The sequence below is a fragment of the Embiotoca jacksoni genome, unplaced genomic scaffold (assembly GCF_022577435.1).
Source record: "Embiotoca jacksoni isolate LCO1_2020_lvr unplaced genomic scaffold, fEmbJac1.0.p SCAF_22, whole genome shotgun sequence".
Taxonomy (NCBI): Eukaryota; Metazoa; Chordata; class Actinopteri; family Embiotocidae; genus Embiotoca; species Embiotoca jacksoni.
In genome coordinates, this window is record NW_027185363.1 from 6,189,382 (window position 1) to 6,212,271 (window position 22,890).

Below are 22,890 nucleotides of genomic sequence, written 5' to 3' on the forward strand. Positions count from 1 at the left end.
AAAATACTTAGTACTTGTGGCAGTAGATGTACTTAGTTACATACAGCAAAACAAATATAAGCAAGCCTACAAATTCAGTTTTAAATCTGTCAAATGTTTCATTTTATTGCTCCCAATAATGCTTGTATTGCATTAGCAGGCATCAAATGAAAGGCGGTGGTTTGTATGGCGTCTACAAGGAGCTCCTCTTCAAATCACACATGTTCTGGCACTTCTCGGAAATGTTCCCATGTTTTCCGCTCAGGAAGTTTGCAGTACTTTTCCTCTCTCCCGGTACTCTCTAAAATGAAAACTGCGCCACCGGGTGGTCAGTGTGCGAACCTGCGGGATAATGTCATTTATTTCATTAAGTAAAACTGATCATGCCCCCCCTCCCGCCCCTATAAATGTATTGGCAGATGAGTATATTAAACACATATTAAGACTATATACATGTATCATTATTGCAAATACTTAAATAAATAAATGAATAAAGTTTTAAATTTGACATTTCCTCAGATGATAGGAAGAACATTTTTCCACATTCAGAAATGAGTAAATCATAAACGATTGATTCCAAGACCAATTTCAGGGCCGTATGTAATAAACAGTTCATTACCAGTGCAATCTTTTGCAAGTAAGCGTAGCAGCTCATCCATAAATAATGCCATTACAACGTTTATAATGTTCAGTTTTTGTTGACAATGTTGGAAATGTGTCCATCAGTTGAATATCACATCATATAGTATTAGTGATGATAGTAAAAGATGGTGTTGTACTAGGCTACATGTATTATGCATTATAATAAGAGTTGAGTGGGGCAGAGAATTAGAATCCCCCCTGACTATAATCTAGTTCAGTACAACCTCAGAGCTAAAACATATTACTCTATTAGATCATCAAAAAATATGCCGCATTCAAGTAAACTTTACATTAAGTGGCTACGGAGTAAATATGATTTCTTTCAATGATTTTGTGATTTATAAAAAGTAAATTGTTAAATTAAATGCAATTAAAAAAAATTTAATCTAATCTTTTATAACAATAGCCTAATTATTTATCCGCTGTTATTTCATTTTTGAGATCATTTGCGCTTTCTATGTTTTGTTACTGTTGTATGTTTTACATTTTTGTGTCACGAACTGTTACAATAAAGATGAAGGCAGAAAAAAAATTCACTCGTTGTCGGACCAAACCAAATTAGCTCAGGGTAGAAAGATCACTCGACTACTCGTAGGAAACACAGATCATGTTTTAAACATCAAACAGAAAAGTATACGTTGTTATTTTTTAGTTTAATTTAAAGTATTTTGTATTCTTAAAGACAGTCTTTAATGTTTAATCGAAGTCGCATCGGTAGAAACCCAAAAGATACCCCCTCCTCAGTGTAGGAGTCGGAAGCAAGTTTACGATCCTGGCCTCTCATTGGTTCAAAGTTCCCCGCGAAAATTACGTCACCCGCAGTTTCGCGCCACATCTGCAGCACTCCGACGTACACACAAGAAGAGGTAAGAAAAGATCGATTTTCAGCATATTTTGTCATTAAACTGTAAGTTGTTGTGGTTTTTTATCTCAGCGTGGGCTGTTAAACAAGTTCACCAGAGTGTGCACGAAGGTGTTTTGTTCTTTCTATGCTCACTTTTAAGTGTTAAATCAGGTTAAAAACTACAAGTAATGTGTCGGCTCATTGTCTCCTCTGCGGCCACATGTCAAATGGTGGCCCAAGTTTTGTTAACTCACTGACTTCCTCAATAAAAGTAATAATAAGACGGAAAATGTGAAATACTTTAAAATGAACCAAAAGACCTTAATGTGCCAACGAATGAAGTGTTGAAGTTAATTTTCTTTTCAGTGACTGGTGGTTGATTCATTGAAGTGTAAACATGTAAAGGTACCCAGTACTACATACGTGTTTTTATATACTACTGGTATGTAGCTGGGATATTGACAGAGTTTGTTGCATGTTTTGCGTGTGCAGTTTTTTTTTCTGCAGAGTAACCCGATGAGTTGGAAAAGTGTAGCGAGAAATAATAGTGAAGTAAAACCTCTCAAAATGCAAAGGATCAGCTGTTGTTCAAGTACACTAGTGCACTAGCAATCGGTGTCAAAGCACACAGCCAGTCCTCATCAAATGAAATCAAAGAAAACTGCAGGTGCACCAAGTATGAGGATTTGTATTCTTTTAATGTGCTCCTGTGCATCTCCAACAAAGATTAATCATATCAATTTCCCTTATTTACAGATATCCCGGCAACAATGTCTTCCCCAACTTCGACTCCCGGCCGCAAACGTGGAAGGAACAGCAACCCGCCCACACGTAAGATCGCTGCACTTTTCCCTCTTATGATTGTCTTCATGAAGATGGACTTGTGTTTGCGGTTTAGGGGCTTCCGCATTATGTTGTCAATAACTTCTCATGCCTTCTGTAACCTCCAGCCAGAAATGAGGACCCCACCTCGCCTCCCTCTCAGCGGCGCAGAGGCCAGGACTCGTCCACAGGTGACCTGATGCCGATGCCCACCTCCCCAGCCACCGACATGCTCAGTCCTGCAGCGCCGCAGGACACTTCTCTGTTCTCCAGCCCACGACCGTCAGGTGAAACAGAGTTTGAGATATTTTGGTCTCATCGAATGGAAATCCGTCGGGAGACTTGTAATCATCTTTTGTGACGTATAAATGCGTCTCCTTTAACAGTCCCACCCAATGAAGTGGACATGAGCTCCCCTCTGATGTATGGGACCCCCAGCTCCAGGGTGGGGGGGACCCCACGCAGCGCAGTGCGTGGCACGCCAGCCAGACAGCGTCCTGATCTGGGGTCAGTCAGGAAGGCTCCGCAAGTCGATCTTCAATCTGAGCCGGTCAGTAGAGGAGTCGGGAGTACTGCGTTGGTCATTTATTGTACTTAACGTGCAGCTTAAAGTCACAGAGGTTAAATATTCACTGTCCTCTTTCAGCCAAGCACCGATGGTGCAGTTGCCAGCGAGCCAAACGCCGGCCAGAGACTGGTGATCTGGGGGACTGATGTTAATGTCGCGACCTGCAAGGAGAAGTTCCAGGTATGAACACGTGCCTTAAATGTCAGCTAACTTGCAATATCTCTTGTTTATCAATAAAAAAAAAACAACCAAAAAACAATGTTGTTATGCTTTACGTTACTTCCAGAGGTTCCTGCAGAGGTTCATTGACTCGACCTCCACTGAAGATGAGAATGCCGGTCTGGACCTGAACGAGCCGTTATACATGCAGAAGCTGGAAGAGGTGGCGTACTTATTTTACTGTTCTCTGTTGCCCTGAACCTATGCATAGGGTGGACCCGGACTCAAAACACGACTTATAATATGTTGTTGGACTGTGAGCGATGAAGAGCTGACAGGAAATCAAGTGCGAGGGCAAAGAGACGCTGCACAAGATGATTTTTTTTTTTAATGTCTTGACATCAAAGGGCATTTTAGATTTTTCTCTTCTCGTCTCTCAGATCAGTGTTGTCGGCGATCCCGTGCTGAATGTGAATTGCCGGCATGTGCAGTCCTTTGATGCGGAACTTTACAGGCAGCTCATCAGCTACCCGCAGGTAAAGATCCTTATTCTACAAGTATTCTGTCATTTTCCTAAATCAGGTGCAGTGTACGGTCAATTTGGACAATTTTGATGCGAAGTGATTTATTTTTTGCCATTATTGCAAACATTTTTTGATTCTTGAATAAAGTGATGAATCTTTACTTTGGTTTTTATCTACTCTACTTCAATACTTTGAATTAACTACCAATTTACAAATCCTCCTTAAAAAGACTTGAATGACAACAGAAACTGGACAGAAGCGACAGCTTGCTGTTATCATAATGCAAAAAAAGTACAGAATTCCTGAACAAACTGTCTTAAAAGCAGACGGAAGTGGCAACTCGTATTATTAGTCGCATCTTATGTATGATATACAAGCTGCTGCGGTTTCCCTTTTGTTAAAGTTCTTACTATATTTCTCTACACGTTTGAAGGTACATTGAGTCATTTGTTTTGTTCACAGGAAGTCATCCCGACCTTTGACATGGCAGTCAATGAACTTTTCTTTGAGCGTTTCCCAGACTCGATCCTCGAGTACCAGATCCAGGTCCGCCCCTACAACGCCCTGAAAACCAGAAACATGAGGAGCCTGAACCCAGAAGGTGCGTTGCGTGTTCATTAATCCAGACCGTGTCACCGGATGCCTGCGACGTGAAATCACAGATATACGGGCCGCCATTTGTAAGACATCCCGGCCCATATTTAGCGTGGTTTTTTTTGTGAACGTTGGGTTACCGGCTTCGGGCTAAAGCTTCTGCACACCTCGCGTGTTGCCTCCACAGACATCGATCAGCTGATCACGATCAGCGGCATGGTGATCCGCACCTCGCAGCTCATCCCCGAGATGCAGGAGGCTTTCTTCCAGTGCCAGGTGTGCGCCTACAGCACCCGCGTGGAGGTGGATCGCGGGCGCATCGCCGAGCCGGCCGTGTGTCGCAACTGCAACACCACCCACAGCCTGGCGCTCGTTCACAACCGCTCAGCCTTTTCAGACAAACAGATGGTGAGAGTTTTGACGGGGCTGGTAAAGGGGCAGATCGCCAACAGCCCGCGACACCTAATCTCTGAATATGCGAGGTGGTAATCGGTGATGTGTTGCGGCGGAGGTCAGGGCATCTGTTCATTTATTGATCCTCCTTTTGTAACAGATCAAAATTCAGGAGTCCCCTGAAGACATGCCGGCCGGTCAGACGCCCCACACAACCATTGTGTATGCTCACAATGATCTAGTCGATAAAGTGCAGCCAGGAGACAGAATAAACATCACCGGTAAGATCTCCTAAATCTCTCTACTGCTCAGGATGCAATCTCGTGAATATTTCCATTATTGATTAACCTGCCAAGTGTTTTGTTTTTTTTGTTGTTGTTTTTTTTTGTTGGTAAAAACTGTAAAAATGTACCATCACAGTTTAAAGCAAAGCACAAAATCCACACAAGAGAAGCGAGAGCCAGAGAGTCATTTTATATTTTTGCTTGAAAAATGCTTTTTGCAGTTCACTATTATTCGAATGTGATTGCAGAATGTTTTTATGTTTATTGTCTCATGATTTTAGCTCTGATATCGTTTAGAAAATTGACATCTTCATAACATAAAACAAGGCAATTGTACACGCATTAGAAGCAGGAATGCACAAATGTTAATGAATGTTGATTATCAAAGTATTTTGTAATTATTTTTTGCCGACGGGTTCATTATTCCAGCATTACCCTCCTTTTCCAGAGCAGTTATGTCGGAATATTTCATCAACGCGCATCCTAACAGTCCCTCTTGATGTCCGTGCAGGTGTCTACCGAGCGGTCCCCATGCGCGTCAACCCTCGTCAGAACAACGTGAAGTCCGTCTACAAGACCCACATAGATGCCATCCACTTCCGCAAGACGGACGAGAAGCGCCTGCACGGTTTGGACGAGGATGCTGAACAGAAGCTCTTCACCGAAGACCGCGTCCAGACGCTGAAGGAGCTGGCAGCCAAGCCAGACGTCTACGAACGCCTCTCCTCTGCCCTCGCACCGAGCATCTACGAACATGAGGACATCAAAAAGGTGTGTGTGCGCGCGCGAGTGCGAGAATGGATGCGAGCCAAGAATCTCGGTGTTAACCTCCACATGCACCCAATAACGGGAGTAAACACATATTTTAGCAACACAGACTCTCAGTCCTACGGATTTGCATGACGTGCCAACAAACGCTGCGGTTATTGAATTTAAGGCACAGCATGCATTTACAAAAAAACAACAACAAAAAAAGTCAACAGTGATTTAACACAGTTTTGTGCCCCTATGAGAACAGCAGACAGTTTGATTGTAACCCGGAAAACACGGGTGCAGTATTGGGTAACCTAATGTTACTGGAGCTGTCGGTAATGTTGTTAGTCTCACCTGTGTGTTTCCTGCTACGGCAAAAATAATGATGAGCAGAAAGCTGTGTGATTGGGAGTAAATCCATAAAAGCAGCTGAAGTTGGTAATTTAAGTAGAATTAGTTATGGATCGAATCGGAGCTGAGAAAATATTTCAGTCTCTGTGTTCTCTTGTTGACTTGACGAGCTTCAAATAATAGAAATTGATTACTTTATATACTTTGTTTTGATTTCATTGACAACACTCCCAAAACATCTCCAAAATGATGCACGATTTTGTCGGGGAGTGAATGAAAGAGACTTTTTTTTTTTTTTTAATCGTTTCCAAGGAGCTGAACATTGTTGGCTCATCTATATTGTTATAATATTTAAGCTGGAAATGTGTTAATTTCCCCCATAAAAAGATGTGACCCAACGGCCGAGTGGTTTAGGTGCATATCTCGTGGGTGAAAATACCCTCAGCTGTCAAGTCGCCCGTTTGATTCCCGCCCGGCCTGACATTTTCTGCACATTATTTCCCTGCTCTATTTCACCACATTTCCTACCTGTCCCTACTGCAGCTAACCATTAAACGTGCAATGAACCCCCCCCCCCTCCAAAAAAAACCCCCAAAAAAAACAACAACCTTCGACATATTCTGGAAAAGGCATCACTCCAGTTGATTATGTCTTGACTACTTTGAAAATTTTTAATATCAACTAAATAGCTTACTGCTTCCCAAATAACTACCAACATACTTGTTTGAAGCTTTTCAAAAAGCATAAACAACGGCAGTGAGGACACGAGAAGAGCCGCAAAACAAAAATTAAAAAAACGAGATAAAATAAAAGCGGTTTTTTTTTTTTTTGCGTCACAATGTTATTAACTACACCTTGATTTTTGTCTATGAAACAGAGGTTTTTACGTCACCACCGTTACTACACCTCGACTTCCAAACCAAGTCCAAATGTCTGAAAAGGCCCGTGTTTCACCTCAGTTGGATGAAATTAGCAAATAAGTTCAGCAAAGTCACCCATTGAGAATTTATTTTAAGTACTTCTTCCCTCTCTGCTGGTTCTAGGGCATCTTGCTGCAGCTCTTCGGCGGCACGCGGAAGGACTTCAGTCAGACTGGCCGCGGTCACTTCCGCGCCGACATGAACATCCTGCTCTGCGGCGACCCCGGCACCAGCAAGTCCCAGCTGCTGCAGTACGTCTTCAACCTGGTGCCCCGCGGCCAGTACACGTCCGGAAAGGGCTCCAGCGCCGTGGGTCTCACCGCCTACGTCATGAAGGACCCGGAGACCCGGCAGCTGGTCCTGCAGACCGGAGCTCTGGTGCTGAGTGACAACGGCATCTGCTGCATTGACGAGTTCGACAAGATGAGTGACAGCACGCGCTCCGTGCTGCACGAGGTCATGGAGCAGCAGACCCTCTCCATCGCAAAGGTATGTTCGACAGATTTAGACTTGTTTGGGAGCGTGTAAGACCGAAACCTGGAATGCGTTTTATTGGGATGTCCTGAACAAGTCTTTTTGTCTCCGATTTGAGTCATTTAAAAATGACTGAGTCCCGGTTTGATACTTTTCTTTTCTTGGATAATTCATCTGCACAGGTACCCACTTCAATTTCATTAAAATGCTCCAAAAATCCAATTAATATGCTTTGATAATTAAATTGGATTTTAATTCATTTTGAAAAAGTTGCTCCCATTCCAGCTATATGTGTTTCTATGATTGTTTTGATCGTTTTTCGTGTTTTTGTTGTTGTTTTTTTTCACAAAGTAAACGCACAAATATATTTATCAATTTACGTCATGCAGCAATTATTTTCATGTTATTTCTTAACAAAAAAACTAACATCCATTCCACTTAGTGGAACAAACTCAAAATGACTATTACAATAACAATTCCACTCTGATAAAGTTTAATTGTTAAGTTAAGCTGTTAAACCAGGTCACAGTTACCCGAGTGAACTCTCTGGATTTCATTCAGTGCTCATTTTGTTTGGTGCCGTATCAAACTGGTAGTATCGAACGCAGCTCTGTTACTACAGCCTTGCAAAACGCTGACATTGCAGCCACACCGCTCGCAGTGTAGCTGCAAGTACGCCACATGTTCTGCATCCAAATTGTCCTCTTCTTTTATGACACCAGTGCAACAGTTGACGTAACACAAAGGATCGGGCTCAGTGCAGCCAATACTGATCAGTTTTTAAAAAAACAAATGCCTCGTTGCGCAGTGTCTTTGTTCAGTTACAAAAGCAAATTAGTGATTATTTCTCTCTGGGATTCTTTTTTTTTTTTTTTTTTTCCTTTGTCTGCAGGCTGGAATCATCTGCCAGCTGAACGCCCGCACTGCTGTGTTGGCAGCTGCAAACCCTGTAGAGTCTCAGTGGAACCCCAAGAAGACCACGATTGAGAACATCCAGATGCCTCACACACTTCTGTCCAGGTGAACCGCAGCTGTCCGCACAGTCGCACTGAAACTAGAGAACATTTTCACCAATCGGGTTTCGAAGCCGCACGAGCTCGTGAGGGGTGCATCAGTAAGAACGTACCGAACGGGTTACTATAATAAAAGGAACGTGGCAGGATTTGACACTTGTCCTCATATTTCTGTTGTAAAATTCATCAACATGTTTTAATCTCCATCATCTAATCCAGAACCGGTCTGAAGCATCAATGAGCTGTATGTCAGCTCCGAAACTTTTCTGCCATCTCAAATATTGAAATAAAAAGTAGAGTTCCCACTGTTAAAACGTGGCAGAATAGTGAAATAAAGACATGGTGTCATGCGGTTTAAAAAGAAACGGCACAGTTTCATGGAATTTGTTGCCTTTTTCCGCCTTAGTTCTATTTGTTATTCCATGTTTTCTACTTGGATAACACATTCTTTGACTTTATAAACACTAAACTTGGCAGCAACTCTTCGAGATGCACCAAACTCGGGGACACAACATTGATAAAGAGCGTCTGCAGCCGGCACCATCGGTGCCCGACATGTAGCTGACATCTATCCCCGTGTCTCTCGGCTGTCACGCTCAACATCGTATTTGTTGCTCCATCAGATTCGACCTCATCTTCCTCATGCTGGATCCCCAAGATGAGGCTTATGACCGCAGGCTGGCCCACCACCTGGTGTCACTGTACTACCAGAGTGAGGAGCAGATGGAGGAGGAGTTCCTCGACATGGCCGTGTTAAGGGACTACATCGCATACGCGCGAACTTACATCAGTCCAAGACTGAGCGAGGAAGCAAGCCAGGCTCTCATCGAGGTTAGTTTGCTCTTTGAATAAATTTGTAGAATTTCTTCTTTTTTTTTTTTTTTTTTCAAAGCCACTTTCAGCCTTTTATATCTAAAACATTTAAGTAGATGAATACGGTATCGGTCCCTTCGAGCGCAGGTGACCTTTTGTACGTTTGTCCTCAGGCCTACGTTGACATGAGGAAGATAGGCAGCGGTCGCGGCATGGTGTCCGCCTACCCCAGACAGCTGGAGTCCCTGATCCGCCTGGCCGAGGCCCACGCCAAGGTGCGCTTCTCCGAGAAGGTGGAGACCATGGACGTGGAGGAGGCCAAGCGGCTGCACCGAGAAGCCCTCAAACAGTCGGCCACCGACCCCAGGACAGGATTCGTCGACATCTCTATTCTGACCACGGGTACGTAAGACGGTGGCCTTTCAAGTATGGAAGTCGTTTCTAGAGGCAGCCGTTGGATACGAGATGTTAAAGTGACTCTTCTCTCACAATCATTGTGAAATAGTGAACCGTTCTTGGTAGATTTATCTTTCCGTACATTGCCTATGACTTGCTCATTTCGAATACACCCAACAGAAGCCGACACAAAGCAGGACACAAAGAGAAGCCCCGATAAGAGCTAAAACAATGAATTGATCACAAGTTTGACAGAATTTATTGGCAGCTTTTTGGACAGTCTATTCATCCTTTCAAGCTGAAATGCTCAACACGGTTTCCCGTCTCAAATTTTAGAGTTTGTTGTGTTGTTTCTTCCTTACGTGATCATTAAATGGAAGAACTTTGGGTTGTGGGCTGTTCCAGGATGTTTTGATAGAACTTTTTTTTCAGACCAAATACTTAATCAAAAATAAGGTTCAGATAATTGGAGAAAATAATCTTTTCTTGCAGCCCCACAGTGTACTTCAGTGTATTGTTTTTGTTTTTCTGATGGCAGGTATGAGCGCCACAGCCCGCAAGCGTAAGGAAGAGGTCGCCCAAGCCCTGAAGAAACTGATCCAGGCGAAGGGGAAGACGCCTGCCATGAAATACCAGCAGCTGCTGGATGACCTCAGAGGACAATCTGAAACGGTGAGTACTTTACTGTCTCTTGCCTTATTTTGAGTAAAATCAACACAGAAATATCGGAACAATTTCATTTTCACCTCTTGAGATGTCAGTCAAGGTGCTGTGACAGTAATGAGCTTTTTTGTTCCTACCCAGTTTGACATTTAGCTTCCAAACAGTTGCACTGTACAAAAGCCCTATGCATTGTCCATGTGTATCACGTCCTGTAATGACGTCCTTCGATGCCACCGTGTTTTTTGCAGGCGATCACGAAGGAGTTGTTCGATGAGGCGCTCCGAGGCCTGGCTGACGAAGATTACTTGACGGTGACTGGGAAGACTGTTCGTCTCCTGGCTTAAAAGGCACACCCTGCAATTATGTACAGTCCTTACTTTCAAATCTCTGTTCTGGGTCAACTTCTTTTCTCGTGCTGTAAAAAAAAACAAGTTTGTATAAGTGAACCAGCATGTTTTCTGGGCATACTATTAGATGTTTAAATATCCTCAGATTTAAGGACATGATTCAAAATTACCAAACGAGTCATTGAAACTTCGGTGTTGTGTTGCGGTTCAAAAAACAAACAAAAAAGATGATGAGGAAATACAAAACAAAATCACAAACTGTGGCAAGTAAGAGTTAATATTTAAAAGTACTTATGTCATTTATTTGTTATCTGTTTCCAAGTAATATTTTTGCTGTTTTGTGCTGCTACGGTAAAAAGTTCTTTTTCCAACTTGTACATTGCAATCACAGTTTCTCTTTTGTCTTTTGGGAGGTGTTAAAGGAAGCTTGAACTGTTCGGCCTGCTTCTTTTGAGTATATTCATGTCACATACATTTTTCTTAAAGAGCGCTTGCATAGAAAAAAATAAAATGTTTCTCAACTGAAAATGCTTGGAAAGTGTATTCAGGCGTTCCCATATCTATCTTTAAAGTTGATAAATTAATCTGCACCGTTTACTATGCCCTATAGCATGTTTTTGCCCTTTATTGAAGCTGTTTAATGTTTACTTCGAGTGAAATATTGAGATCCTTTGTGCTTTTTTTTTTTTTTTTTTTATGTGCATCTTTAATCATTTCATGGACTTTCAATTAAATTATGTTCAGTAGCTTTAAAATCTTCACAAAATCTGACCATAAAACCCATTATTTTGTGCATGCGGTCACAGCGGCTGGTCTGGAGATTTGATGAGAGTAAGAGGCTTATGTTTGTTTGCATGCGAGGAGCCCGCTCTCACACCAAGTCATATTTTAATGAACATGCAGAGTGCGTCTTTAATTTGACTTTATCTCAGATTTCAGTGGAGACTCCAGACTTTATATTCTCCTGGTGTCAGAAAATCCTGTTGCCATAGAAACCCCTGTTGCCACAGTCCATGGCGGTTTTAACTGATGACTGTTAATCTACTATTTTATATATTTTATAATATTCACAGGAAACACTCTTACTTGCTCCTCAAATGCTTCACGTTAGACGGTAAGTACTCTTAATTATAGCTGTTTGTGGTTGTAATTTGTCAATTTAGCTTTTATACTATTTACTTACTGCTAGTTAATATTGGCTATCTGAAAGCATGTGTCGCTGATCAGAAACTGGCATAAATGTTAAAATACTATTGGACTAAGTTATGTGCTTTACTGTCGCTATTATCTACACTTGTAGACTGAGGAGTATTTAAGTAGATCTGTGACTGTGTTTTACTTGGGAGTGTGACATTACCTCAAATTAATGCTTTCGTTTCGAATTGTTTGTCTGCAGGGTTAAAGAAAAACGACCAGCCCGGCTCCAATGAAACTTGGTGGAAAGGCACAAGAGGAAGAACCCAAGAACCCGTGAAATCACAAGGGCAGATCTGCAAATCATTTTCCCCTTTCATTAACATTTCAAGGATTTGGCCTACTGGATGCCATGCAGCTTAACTTCCAGTAGATGGCAGTAAAGTTCAATAGTGAAACATAGGCCACTCTGTACAAACATGACTCAATGTTACAATCCACATTCACAGTTACCAGTAATTCTCTGATACACATGTGCTTGTTCAAATTAAGGAGCATTTGGGGGGCAGTGGTTTCACATGGGAGAGCAGGAACCAGTGCAACAGTTGAGATGTGATACTTCATCCAGACACAAGCATATTTTGACATGATTGTAGTATTGGGGAAAAAAATATGAGTGCCCAGTGAAGTACAAATCTACTTAAACAATAATTTATTTCAAATCATACCCAAAATTACATACATATTATTCCCCAAATATGCTCAAAGTATCAAAAGTAAAACTGCTGTAGCTACAGATAACTGGCCCCCTCTTCACTGACCTCTGTCCAAAAGGTCGTACATCAGGTTATCAGGTATCTTTAGAAAAGGGGGGGGGGGAAACGGCAATCTTCTTTTGTGATATAGCAGATAAAAAAAATTTCCCCTTTAGGTCTGCAGCAGCATTTTAAATTGAACTGATAAGTATAAACTCAGCATACACTGGAAATGTCACCACGGTTGGTTGGTTGGTTTATAAGGAGGGGGGGGGGGGGGTCACAGGCCCAACAGTTTGTGTGAACTTCTGGTTTGACTTATATTTTATGAGCTGTTCATATTCATCGTGTTCAAAGTCCGTGAAGCTGCGAGACGAAGGTAGCGGAGTTAAATTATTTTCATCTTAAAATCTAGTTGCAGAGCAGTAAGGTGCCTCAGAAGTGTTAAGAGTATTTGGGTATTTATTTGGTTTTTTTTTTTGGACAAATGGTGTTAACTAAATTCACTGTGGCAATCTCACTTTTAATTACAGGATTGTACATGATTTTATTTATTTATCTTTTTTTTTTTTTTTTTTTTTTAACCTTACAGTTGCTTAAAGGGTATCCTAAAGGTTCAGAGTCAGCACAAAAGCGCATAAAAAAAAAAAAGGGAGCATTAAAGCGCGAGATGGTCCCGAGGAGGGCAGGGCGCGAGGAGGGGGGAGGAGGCGCGTGCAGTGCGGTTATCCGCCGGTATGATGCTTCCTCGCTCGCCCGTTTTTTTGTTTTTTTTAACCGCTGTGATGTCACAACTCCTGTGCGCTTCTGGACTCGGCTGAAGAAGATGGCGGCCTCCTCAGGTTCGTGTGCCTTCAAACTTAAAACACCTAACAAGCGACGCAAATCGGGGACAAAAGTCTGAGCCGCGAACGTAGCCCCCCTTTTTATCCACTTTAGGCGTTTGCGATGTCCTCCTTCCTCCTTCCTTCCTCCTTCCTCCTTTGCATGTCGCCTCTCGGGGAAGCGATGATCTTTTCGGGAGCCATCTATGTCGTGGAGCCGCTTCACCGTGAGTTAGCTGAAATACGCGTCCGGTGTCGCCAGCACTGCGAGTGTGTGTGTGGGGTGGTGGGGGAGAAAGAAAACCCACAAGCTATTAAAATGCACTATTACCGTTTTAATAGGAGTAAGTTGCCGTTAATATATATTTATATATATGAGGGTTGAAAACAGCCGCAGACGGTGCGAGCTAGCGGGGCTAATTTAGCGACTGGAATATTCCAGCAGCGCGACGGAGACAGACAGAGTCGGTCCCCGCTGACTGGACCTGGAAAACGGACGTAATCTGCAGCACACACAACGTCTTCTGTCCGCTTCCAGAGCCACGAAAACTGCAATACGGCGACAAGTGCTTTGAACAACGACGTGGTATATTTTTGATCGTCTTCCGTGACATTAACACGCATGTTGGAATAGGACCTCGCTTTGCAGGCGTGAATTTTCTACGTTTTTTTTTTTTTTTTTTTTTAAATCTGAATTTAGAACCTTTTTTTTAACTTGGTATAAAATAATTAAAAAAAGAAAAAAATCGGGGAATAAAACGGTGTCTAAACATGAGGTGGCTGTTTGGCCATTGTTGGGCGGGGACTGTTAAAAAAAAAAAAAAAAAAAAAAAACGCACCCAGTTGATTTTTGTGCTGCTGGAGGTGACACGCGCTGCTTCAGCACATAGTCGGAGCCCGCGTGTGCTTCAGCGCTCGTGCCTCTCCAACTTAACAACAAAAATAAACTCTTCGTATTAAAGAAGGAAAAAAAATAAAATAATAATATTGATGAATTCATTCCGCAATCGCGCGATGTTTTCGGGTTTTTTTTTTTTTTTTTTTTTCTTACGCCTCCGGTTTCAGCACCGCAGCACGGGGACGGTGTAACGAAGTGTTAAATGGAGAAACTAGGAAGTAACTTCTCCATTGAAACTACTTCAGGATAAACAGGCTCGGCGACCTGCCGATTCACTCTGAACCCCCATCGAGGTTGTTAAGTCACAGGTGCAGTTACAGCCTCGGGACACGTAGCGAAGGGGTCGATGGTTTCGACTTTAGAGTGACGTACGACCGGTACCTTTTTATAGTCCCATCGGTGAAGCCTATATTCCTGACGTAGGCCAAATTTATGCATCTGGTGTGGTGTCATTGCAACACGATGTAACGATGATGCATTTGGACGCGGGGAACTTCATTTTGACGCATGCTTGAGATGTTTGTGAAACTGACAGCTGCTGCTTTGCTCCCAGTAAAAGATCCTCGAGAGGACCGGCGAGGCGAGGCGAGGCGAGGACAACCCACGGACAAACGGAGGGGAAATAGAAACGAAACTCTACGTTGATGGGAAATAACAAATGGGGACAAACGGATCCTCATTATTCTGTCTGTCGTGGTGTCGGGGTAGCGGCGGGGGTTTGCGCCCAATATTCCCCGACGCGCAGTAGACGTGGCAACTCGCGCCTTGTTTAAGTTCAGACCGTACACCGAGTGGTTTTACATATCAAACCCTAAAAGTAGCACGTTGAAAGACTTACTGGAAATTCAATTATCTTCAAACGCTCGACGGGTAATTTGTCAATTTGTAATTTGCAGAAACGGATCCGTTTTTTTTGTTTTTTTTCAGATTTGACGTTTCACTCTCCTCTCGTCCCGAACGTCGCAGCGACCTGAATTTTGAGTTTTCGATCGTTCGTCGACCACGAGACTTAATTTGAAGATGTTTTACTTGGCCGAATGGTGAATCGATTACATGCCCGGTAGATTCGTTTACGCCGTCGGTAGTTGTTGGTGTCTTTTTAAGCTCGTCGGTGCTCCGGCTGCAGAAATACATGCTGATGCCGACGCATCCGTGGTGATCTCAATCAATCAACGAGGCCGCCACAAACGTGCGTTGGACTGAAATCTTAACACTTTCCCATTTAACAAAATGGAGGAATCGCGAAGTCGGCCGCTGCCGAGCAGGTGTGAAATATTGATTTCCGAACGAGTCATTTGTCAAGTCTGACGGCGATGAATGTTGTCTGAGATAAGAGGCGACGTGAACGGTTCAGTGACGAGAAAATTTGAATTTTCTCCCTGTCCTCTGCCGCAGTCACGTGGCCTTTTTTTTAATTTTTTTTTTTATCACCCTCTTTTCACCCCCCCCCCCCCCCCCCCTCCCGTCTGTGAATACGTCTTCAGGATCATACTTATGAATAACAGTAGTTTTACCTGAGCGTCGTCCCTTTTTAACTTCCGCCACTCCCCCAGTCATAAAGCTGCGAGCGGCTCATCATTTATCGTCGGCTCGGGCCGGTCGCGAGATGACCGGATGTCACCGAGCCATTTTGTTTAAACATCAGCAGCACAGGCTTCGCACGCTTCCAACCTCGCGGCCGGTTTCCAAACGGGTGTCGAGAGTGCAGCTTTTTTTGTTCGGCGGCTTCGCCGTCACGCGGCATCGGGTGTCGTCGACGAACGCCTTCGCGGACGAGGTGTCAAATTGGATGCAGCTCCGGAGCGGGTTCAGACAAAGTACGCAGCGCGCCGAGGTCTCGCGCGGACAAGCGCATCAATCCGACGTGTGTCGGCTCTTGCGTCAGCCGGTCTCATCCTGCACGTTTGTTTTTAACGCTCACGCTCGCTCGTCGGCGATCTAAAAAAAAAAGATGGGACGCGCGCGCGTCGGTTTTCGCGAAATGATGCGCGCGTGGAGCGCCGGCAGTCGCGAAACACTTTCAGCGGCGGGTTGTCTTTTCTGCCCAGAGTTGAAAAGTAGTTGAATGAAAACAGCTAATTGGTCATCAAAGGCGCCGCTGATTATTTTTTCCGCCTGTCGGCTAATTGTTTCCGGCTCGGTTTAAAGTGCCGTTTAATCTGCCGGTTTATTCGATCAATTAATCTTTTGGAAAAGTGCCCATCGCAGTTTTCTGTAGTGATATCTTCAAATCACTTGCTTTGTCAAGATATTCTCTTAATTACAATTTTCAGTCAAACAACACAAAAAAAAAAAAAAAAACCAGCAGTAAAATCCTGAACCATCAAACGGAAAATCAATTTTGCTCCAAAAAAAAAGTACCTGAACGGTCCGTTATTAAGAAAGTCCCCGAGTTTATTCTTTGTTGATTGGTTAATCCATACATTGAGTGATTGGTTTAGCTCTAGACCAGTTGATTATTATTATTTTTTTTTAATATAAATCTTTACATTTTGAACTCCTCCTCATGCTTCGTGCATGTTCTATTTTTTTTTATTGTGACAAATCCCATTAAAAACCCCAAACCCAGTGAAAACTAACATTGTGTTAGATTGTGCCTCAGTACCGTCAGACTTCCCTCTCCTGTCTGTAGAACATAATCCCAAGACCGCTGATTCCTACTGAGGATATAAATCTTTAAAAATGATTCACGAACATGGAGGTTCATTTTTTATTGAAGACTCATCTGTGTCATAAAAATTCCAGGAACTGTTGACTTTAGGCCTCTTTGGTTTTTACAGCAGCAGAACGGTGTATGTGAGATTGACTCTACATAGAATATACTGTCTATTTTTTTTTTTTTTTTTTTTTTATATACCAAAGGGGACATGTCTCCCTTTTTTTTATTTTGTTGCCTGGTTTTTACAACGGATCTATGTCGCACAGAGAAATGAGTTATATCAGGCTTTTTATGGATAGACAGCCATCACACATGAGGCTCAAGTCATTGTTGTTTTGTTATTGAATTTGTCAACAGTCGGGGAGGGGGGGGATGAAGAATGAAGAGAGATTTTACTTTAAATCTGCGTTCATATTTTGTTTTTCCATGCAGGAGTTAAAGTTCCACGCAATTTTCGCTTGTTGGAAGAGCTTGAAGAGGGCCAGAAGGGCGAAGGTGATGGCACAGTCAGCTGGGGCCTGGAGGATGACGAAGACATGACTCTCACACGGTGGACAGGCATGATCATTGGACCAGCAAGAGTAAGCACACAAGAGAAAGTACTGTCCATTTAATGTGGGGCTGTTATGATCACGACATTTTATTCGGTGAATATTTATCATGCACACAATTGCAATTTTTTTTTTTTCTCTTTCTCATTTTATGCCTTTATCATACTAGAATCCTAATAGCTGACTTTATGAAGAGGAGGAACCATTAATTGGCATTGATCACTGGAAAATATGAATAAAACTTGCATTTCTGTTGCTCGTGTAGGCTTATTAAACAACATACACATGGACAATACCTATAATATACAAAGCCTGTGCTGAAATATACAAAGACGCCACTGACAATCTGTGTACCATGTAGTAAAATGTACTGTGACGGTGGTGGTTTTCCACTCGCGTCATTGAACCGCGGAAGAAGACGGGAGCACAACGAGACGATTCCAGTCAAACCTCAAAGGCTGGAAAGCATGATGGAAATATGACATTTGTTAAGTTTCCTCCAGCTATTTTTATACAGATAAATGGAAACTATTCTAACAATGACGCAAAATGATTGTGGTCAGCTCAAATAACTTGTTTAGGTGATTATATGATAATTGTGACGGTACTTTAACCCATGACAACTTTTGCTTTTCTGCTGCTCTTTTTCAGACCAATTACGAGAACAGGATATACAGTCTGAAAGTGGAATGTGGACCTAGATACCCAGAGACATCACCGACTGTTAGATTTGTAACAAAAATTAGCATGAACGGAATAAATAATTCCAACGGGACGGTGAGTGTCATCGCAAATCTGACGCACGGTCATGTCACGAGTGTTCTGTGTCACCCGCGGGGGTTCAGAAATTGTTTTGCAGCCGACGCGAGCCGTGCGACGACTCGCTGCCGGCGGGTCTTTTCACGATGACTGATTCGGTGTTTTCTCTTCTCTTCCCGTCTCCCAGGTGGATTCACGTAGCATACCAATATTAGCAAAATGGCAGAATTCTTATAGCATTAAAATTGTTCTTCAAGAGCTAAGGCGTCTAATGATGTCCAAAGAAAATATGAAGCTTCCGCAACCGCCAGAAGGACAAACCTACAGCACTTAATCGTAATGGATTGTTTCGACCCTCTGTCTTAAACCTTACTCTCTTAGAAATATTGTGTAAAATCATCAAGAGGCTCACTTCGCACATCAACAATATCGTCTGCAAGAGCAAGATTGGACTTTCTTATTACATAGCTCATTCAAGAATAAATGTCCCTGCAGTTATGCACTGAATAGATGGTAAAAAAAAATTAAAAAAAAAAAAAGACTACAAGACCACAGTTATATCTGCCTTTAATAAAGTTACTTTGACAATGACTTTTATGTTCGACCTGTTCCAGCTTGAGTACGCTTAACGAGGGAAGCATGACGCCACACAGAAGCTGTACCAGAGTCCCAGTAGTTGTATGTTCAAACAGCTAATCACTGAAGTAAACGGCAAGATAGGTGTATGAAGGCATGTTCTGTAACTAATATCTAGTCAAAGAGAAGCCACATTTTTTTGAGTTGTTAGTCAAACTTAGCAGGTTCATTGAAATATCATGCAGATTGCTGAATATTGAACTGTGGCTGTAGTCTAAAAGTTGTGTCACAAGGTAAGAAAGGTTTATATATATATATATATGTATGTATATGTTTATATATACATATATATATATGTTTATATAGCTATAGATAGATACATGTATAAATGTATATATATATATATATGTATGTATCTATATATATATATGTATCTATATATACGTATATATATATATATATATATATAATGTATTTGACACAATACCAATACGTTTTCTGTTCTGCAGCTCTGACATGTAACAGACGTTGAAGCCTGTTCTGTTCTGTTCTGAAACCCTCGCATTTAACTTCCAGTGAAAATGGCAGGTGTATGAACTTGTGATTTTCTGAAATTAAAATCACTGTCTGCAAAAAAAAAAACAAAAACAAAAACAAAAATCTCAAGGTTGAAGTTTGTTCGACTCCTCCACAAGTACCAACAGTTACCAGTTGTCCCCACTAGAGGGCCTTAGCTGACAAGTTGACTTCTCTCGGGAACTGGACACAATTCATGCATTATGTTGTGAGGAAGCTCTCACTGTCCCTGTTCTGCCATGTGACGGAAACCAGGTGAATGAAACCCCACCCCACCCCCCGTGACACTACATGGCAGACACTTGACCTGTGCCGATTTAGAATAATATCAAAATGCCGTTCATTTTTTTTTTTTTTTTTTACTGCACTTCTTATTTAGCAGCATATTTATTAGAAATAGTTAAAAGGGGACTTTTGATATGCAAATGCTGCAGTTCACAATTCCAAGTGTTGTTATCTTTTGGTGTATATGTTCCTTCGTCACTTGTCTTCATGCAAATGTCCCCTTTATTTCCACAGGAAGAAAAACACACTGAGGCAACATTTTCCCTCGGGGATTAATAAAGTAACTACCTAACCTAGATGAACAAGCATGTTTCTAGATGTTTAATCACAACCTTGTTGGGATGAACTCTAATTCTAGTGTTTCGCCTGCGAACACGGCGCAGTATTCGGTAGCAGATATCCAGCGTGGCGGTGAGAAAGCAAAGGGTACTGTTCCTGATGAGAGAGTGACCTTTTGTTGCCTTTCAGCTGTTTGATTATTCATAAAGTTGAACTAGCCAAATGGCCATTTCACGGGAGTTCACTGCTGATAGTGTAAGCTGCTATATTTAGTAGGTTTATCTGTTTTAAGTAATTGTGTCGTGATGAAGCATCTCTGAATCCAAATTATTTTTTTTTAAACCCATTTATTTACCATTTACCAAAATGGAGAGAGGACATTGTTGCAGTGAAGGCATGTGAGGTAGCAGACAGAGGGTTTATAATGTTGAAGCTCTTCTTCTTGGGGAGTCATTTTTTGATGTCCCGTTCATAAAAATGATCATTTTTGATGTCCCATTCATAAAAAAAAAAAAAAAAGATCATTTCATTCAAATGACATTTCAATTCTTTATAGCTTTTCCTCTATGTGGAGGTCATGACGGTGGCCCAATAACGTGAACACCTAAGCAAAGGATGTTGAATTCTTAATGTTATAAGGGCTTTCTTTTTGTAAGGAAGTTCAGATCTGGACAAATCAAGGCTTGTAGACAAGCGTGTCTGTCTGTGACATGTAGAAGTGATGAACGGTGGTGGCTTACCCGTTTGACACCCCTGACCCCCCCCACCTCCAAAAAAAACCCCCAAAAAAACAATGCCTTTTCACCCCTGTCGCATACCGTGTGTGATCATATGACAGCTGACTTGCATGAAGATGGAACCACAAAGGCATCTTGTGTCAGTGCCTTTTTTTTTTTTTTTCTTCCTATGGAAATAAAGGGGACATTTGCATGAAGACAAGTGACGAAGCAACACATACACCAAAAGATAACAAAACTTGAATTGTGAACTGCAGCATTTGCATATCAAAAGTCCGCTTTTAACTTCTTTCTATTTACAAGAAGCATTTGCATAGAGTGAGCTTTGATGTACGTTTGGCTTGCACCGTTACGCACGACTGCTTCTCTTGTCCAATCATCGCAGAGCGCCGTCCCCTAGAGGGCGCTCCGCACTCGGTGTTCCGTCATCGTCGGGGACCCGTGAAGGGACTTCTGTTTGGAGGACATGACTTGTCTGAAAAGGCAGTAGGCACTGTGACGCTCCCAGGCTCCATTTGTGCACGCTGTCATTTATACTGTTGAAAAGTGACGTGTTGTGCAGTTTCGCCGCGGGGAGTCAGATCGCGGATGTTTGTTGGACCACTGAGCCGAGGCTCTTCGCTGGTGTCCCTGCGAGTCCTCATGGGGCTGTTGAAGTCGCGCACGTCAGTAGATAACTAGCGTTTGTACTAGGAAGCCACCGTATCTGAAAGCGCAAGCAAAATGTCTCCTTTGGAATCGTGTGCGTGCTGGTGGGTGTTGGATGAGTCAGTGTGTGCTGCGGAGGATGACCTCGCTCTTTCTCAAGTCTGTGCAAGAAGGAGATTTGACTTTCGAGATGTGACAGTATATGGGCTGAGATTCCGTCAGCTATAATACTCTCCTCGCTTGTTGTTTCGTTTCGGTTTTTTTTTTTCTTTTTCTTTTTTCCCCCCCAACTCCCCTCGGAAGTCATGAATATGAAATCAGGAGTGGCTTGTGTTGCAGCCTTTTCACTCAGCAGCTCAGTCATCCCCGTATATAAAAGACACAGCCCCAGGTTACACAGGCTTATTCCTTTATTCGCCACATGTATTTCCAGAGTAGACCTCTCTGAACCTTTGCTCATGATGACTACACTATTGTGAGAATCTCATTTGAGTAGCAGTAGGAAATCCTTACCTGACTATTTAACCTTCAGGCCCATCAGACTAATCTGAATTTCAAACTCAGGCACCTGCACAATAGCGCCAGCTGAAGCTGCACTGAGGGCTTACTGAGCTTATTGCACTCGTACCACCCGCTCTATTTTGGATTCTTTCAGGTGCCACCCGGAGGCAAAAAAAAAATAAAATAAAGAGTTATATTGCTCTATGTTTGGAAGGCAGAAAGCCATAGAGGACTGTTCAGTGATCTAAGACGGGAAGGAATGTGGAGAGGAGGACATGCGTCTCCTCTGCCGGCAGGACTGCTGGAACCAGGCCTCTGCTCCCAGAGCCCTCACCTTTTCGACCCGAGGGGCCAAAAGGTCATTGCCTTGCGTCTGTTGATACTGTAAAAAAAAAAAGCTTTGTCTTCTTTACAGCCACCGAAGGGACACTGCGCCCACCGTCTTCCTGAGAAAGCACATTTGTTCTCCCGAGTCCTTGTCGCATTTTGAGTTTTACAGAGGAGAGAGAGGGCTCATTTAGTCTTTTGCTTGAGATTTAAAATAAAACCAAATACGACACAAGGTTCAGTTTTTCAGACGTGCAACAAACGCCGAGGACGACCCAATAAAAGACTTGTTTCTATTGAGGTTGACTGTGGGGAACCTCAGACTGCAAACACACCTGAATACCTGCATTAAATCATCATCAACAAAATAATTTAAAGTACCCCCCCTGAGTTGAAGTTGTATGGCTGTAGGGAGAGGGAACGGACAGGGTTGTCAGGAGTGCTCTTTTCTAACGTCAAAACCTGAACAACCTTGTTCTGAGAGATGTTTTGTCTTAAAACCTGCATCAAATGCGTTTTTAAGTGGGTTTTTTTTTGTGGTTTTTTTTTTTTTGCTCCACACCTTCCATCCGTGAAAAGCTTGCGTAGTCAAAGCAACTCAAAACAAGAGAAGGAGAGCTAAATTAGATTTTCTGTGTCTTCACCCAGTCTAACAAATAGCAGAAGGTAGAAATAATGTGGGACAATACTGTTGAACTTGGCTTTCTTACCTCAGCTTTTGATCTAAACATTGCACAGATTTGAAAGAAAAAAAAAGAAAAAAAGTAAACGCAGGCAGAGAAAGAGGAACTCTAATCTTGTTTTTTTTTTTGTTTTTTTTTTAAAATAACAATAAAAAAAAA

General features: G+C 42.4%; 2 protein-coding genes across 3 annotated transcripts; both read left to right on the forward strand.

Moving 5' to 3' along the window:
• The first annotated feature begins 1,451 nt into the window (after positions 1-1,451).
• On the forward strand, positions 1,452-11,249 carry mcm4 (minichromosome maintenance complex component 4). Its single transcript, XM_069157523.1, has 17 exons — positions 1,452-1,487; positions 2,222-2,296; positions 2,416-2,574; positions 2,674-2,837; positions 2,934-3,035; positions 3,142-3,237; positions 3,455-3,550; positions 4,001-4,139; positions 4,320-4,540; positions 4,686-4,806; positions 5,321-5,580; positions 6,957-7,322; positions 8,200-8,327; positions 8,944-9,151; positions 9,307-9,535; positions 10,068-10,201; positions 10,441-11,249. The coding sequence occupies exons 2-17, from the start codon at positions 2,236-2,238 to the stop codon at positions 10,534-10,536; spliced, it is 2,580 nt and encodes an 859-aa protein (XP_069013624.1). The 5' UTR covers positions 1,452-1,487; positions 2,222-2,235; the 3' UTR covers positions 10,537-11,249.
• Positions 11,250-13,166: 1,917 nt separating this feature from the next.
• ube2v2 (ubiquitin-conjugating enzyme E2 variant 2) lies at positions 13,167-18,710 on the forward strand. 2 transcript variants are annotated; one of them, XM_069157525.1, is made up of 4 exons: positions 13,167-13,270; positions 17,242-17,390; positions 18,012-18,137; positions 18,307-18,710. In XM_069157525.1, the coding sequence occupies exons 1-4, from the start codon at positions 13,255-13,257 to the stop codon at positions 18,451-18,453; spliced, it is 438 nt and encodes a 145-aa protein (XP_069013626.1). In that variant the 5' UTR covers positions 13,167-13,254; the 3' UTR covers positions 18,454-18,710. The 2 variants fall into 2 exon arrangements, with proteins under 2 accessions (XP_069013626.1, XP_069013625.1); XM_069157524.1 differs by lacking the exon at positions 13,167-13,270 and adding an exon at positions 13,358-13,479.
• Positions 18,711-22,890: the final 4,180 nt, after the last annotated feature.

Bases quoted from the DNA above. Each gene is read 5' to 3' on its own strand.
- mcm4 (XM_069157523.1), top strand. From the start codon at position 2,236: ATGTCTTCCCCAACTTCGACTCCCGGCCGCAAACGTGGAAGGAACAGC. The intron at 4,140-4,319 runs GTGCGTTGCGTG...TTGCCTCCACAG, and splicing joins GAGGAGCCTGAACCCAGAAG to ACATCGATCAGCTGATCACG. The intron at 9,536-10,067 runs GTACGTAAGACG...TTCTGATGGCAG, and splicing joins CATCTCTATTCTGACCACGG to GTATGAGCGCCACAGCCCGC.
- ube2v2 (XM_069157524.1), top strand. From the start codon at position 13,377: ATGTCCTCCTTCCTCCTTCCTTCCTCCTTCCTCCTTTGCATGTCGCCT. The intron at 13,480-17,241 runs GTGAGTTAGCTG...TTTTCCATGCAG, and splicing joins TGTCGTGGAGCCGCTTCACC to GAGTTAAAGTTCCACGCAAT. The intron at 18,138-18,306 runs GTGAGTGTCATC...CCCGTCTCCCAG, and splicing joins TAAATAATTCCAACGGGACG to GTGGATTCACGTAGCATACC.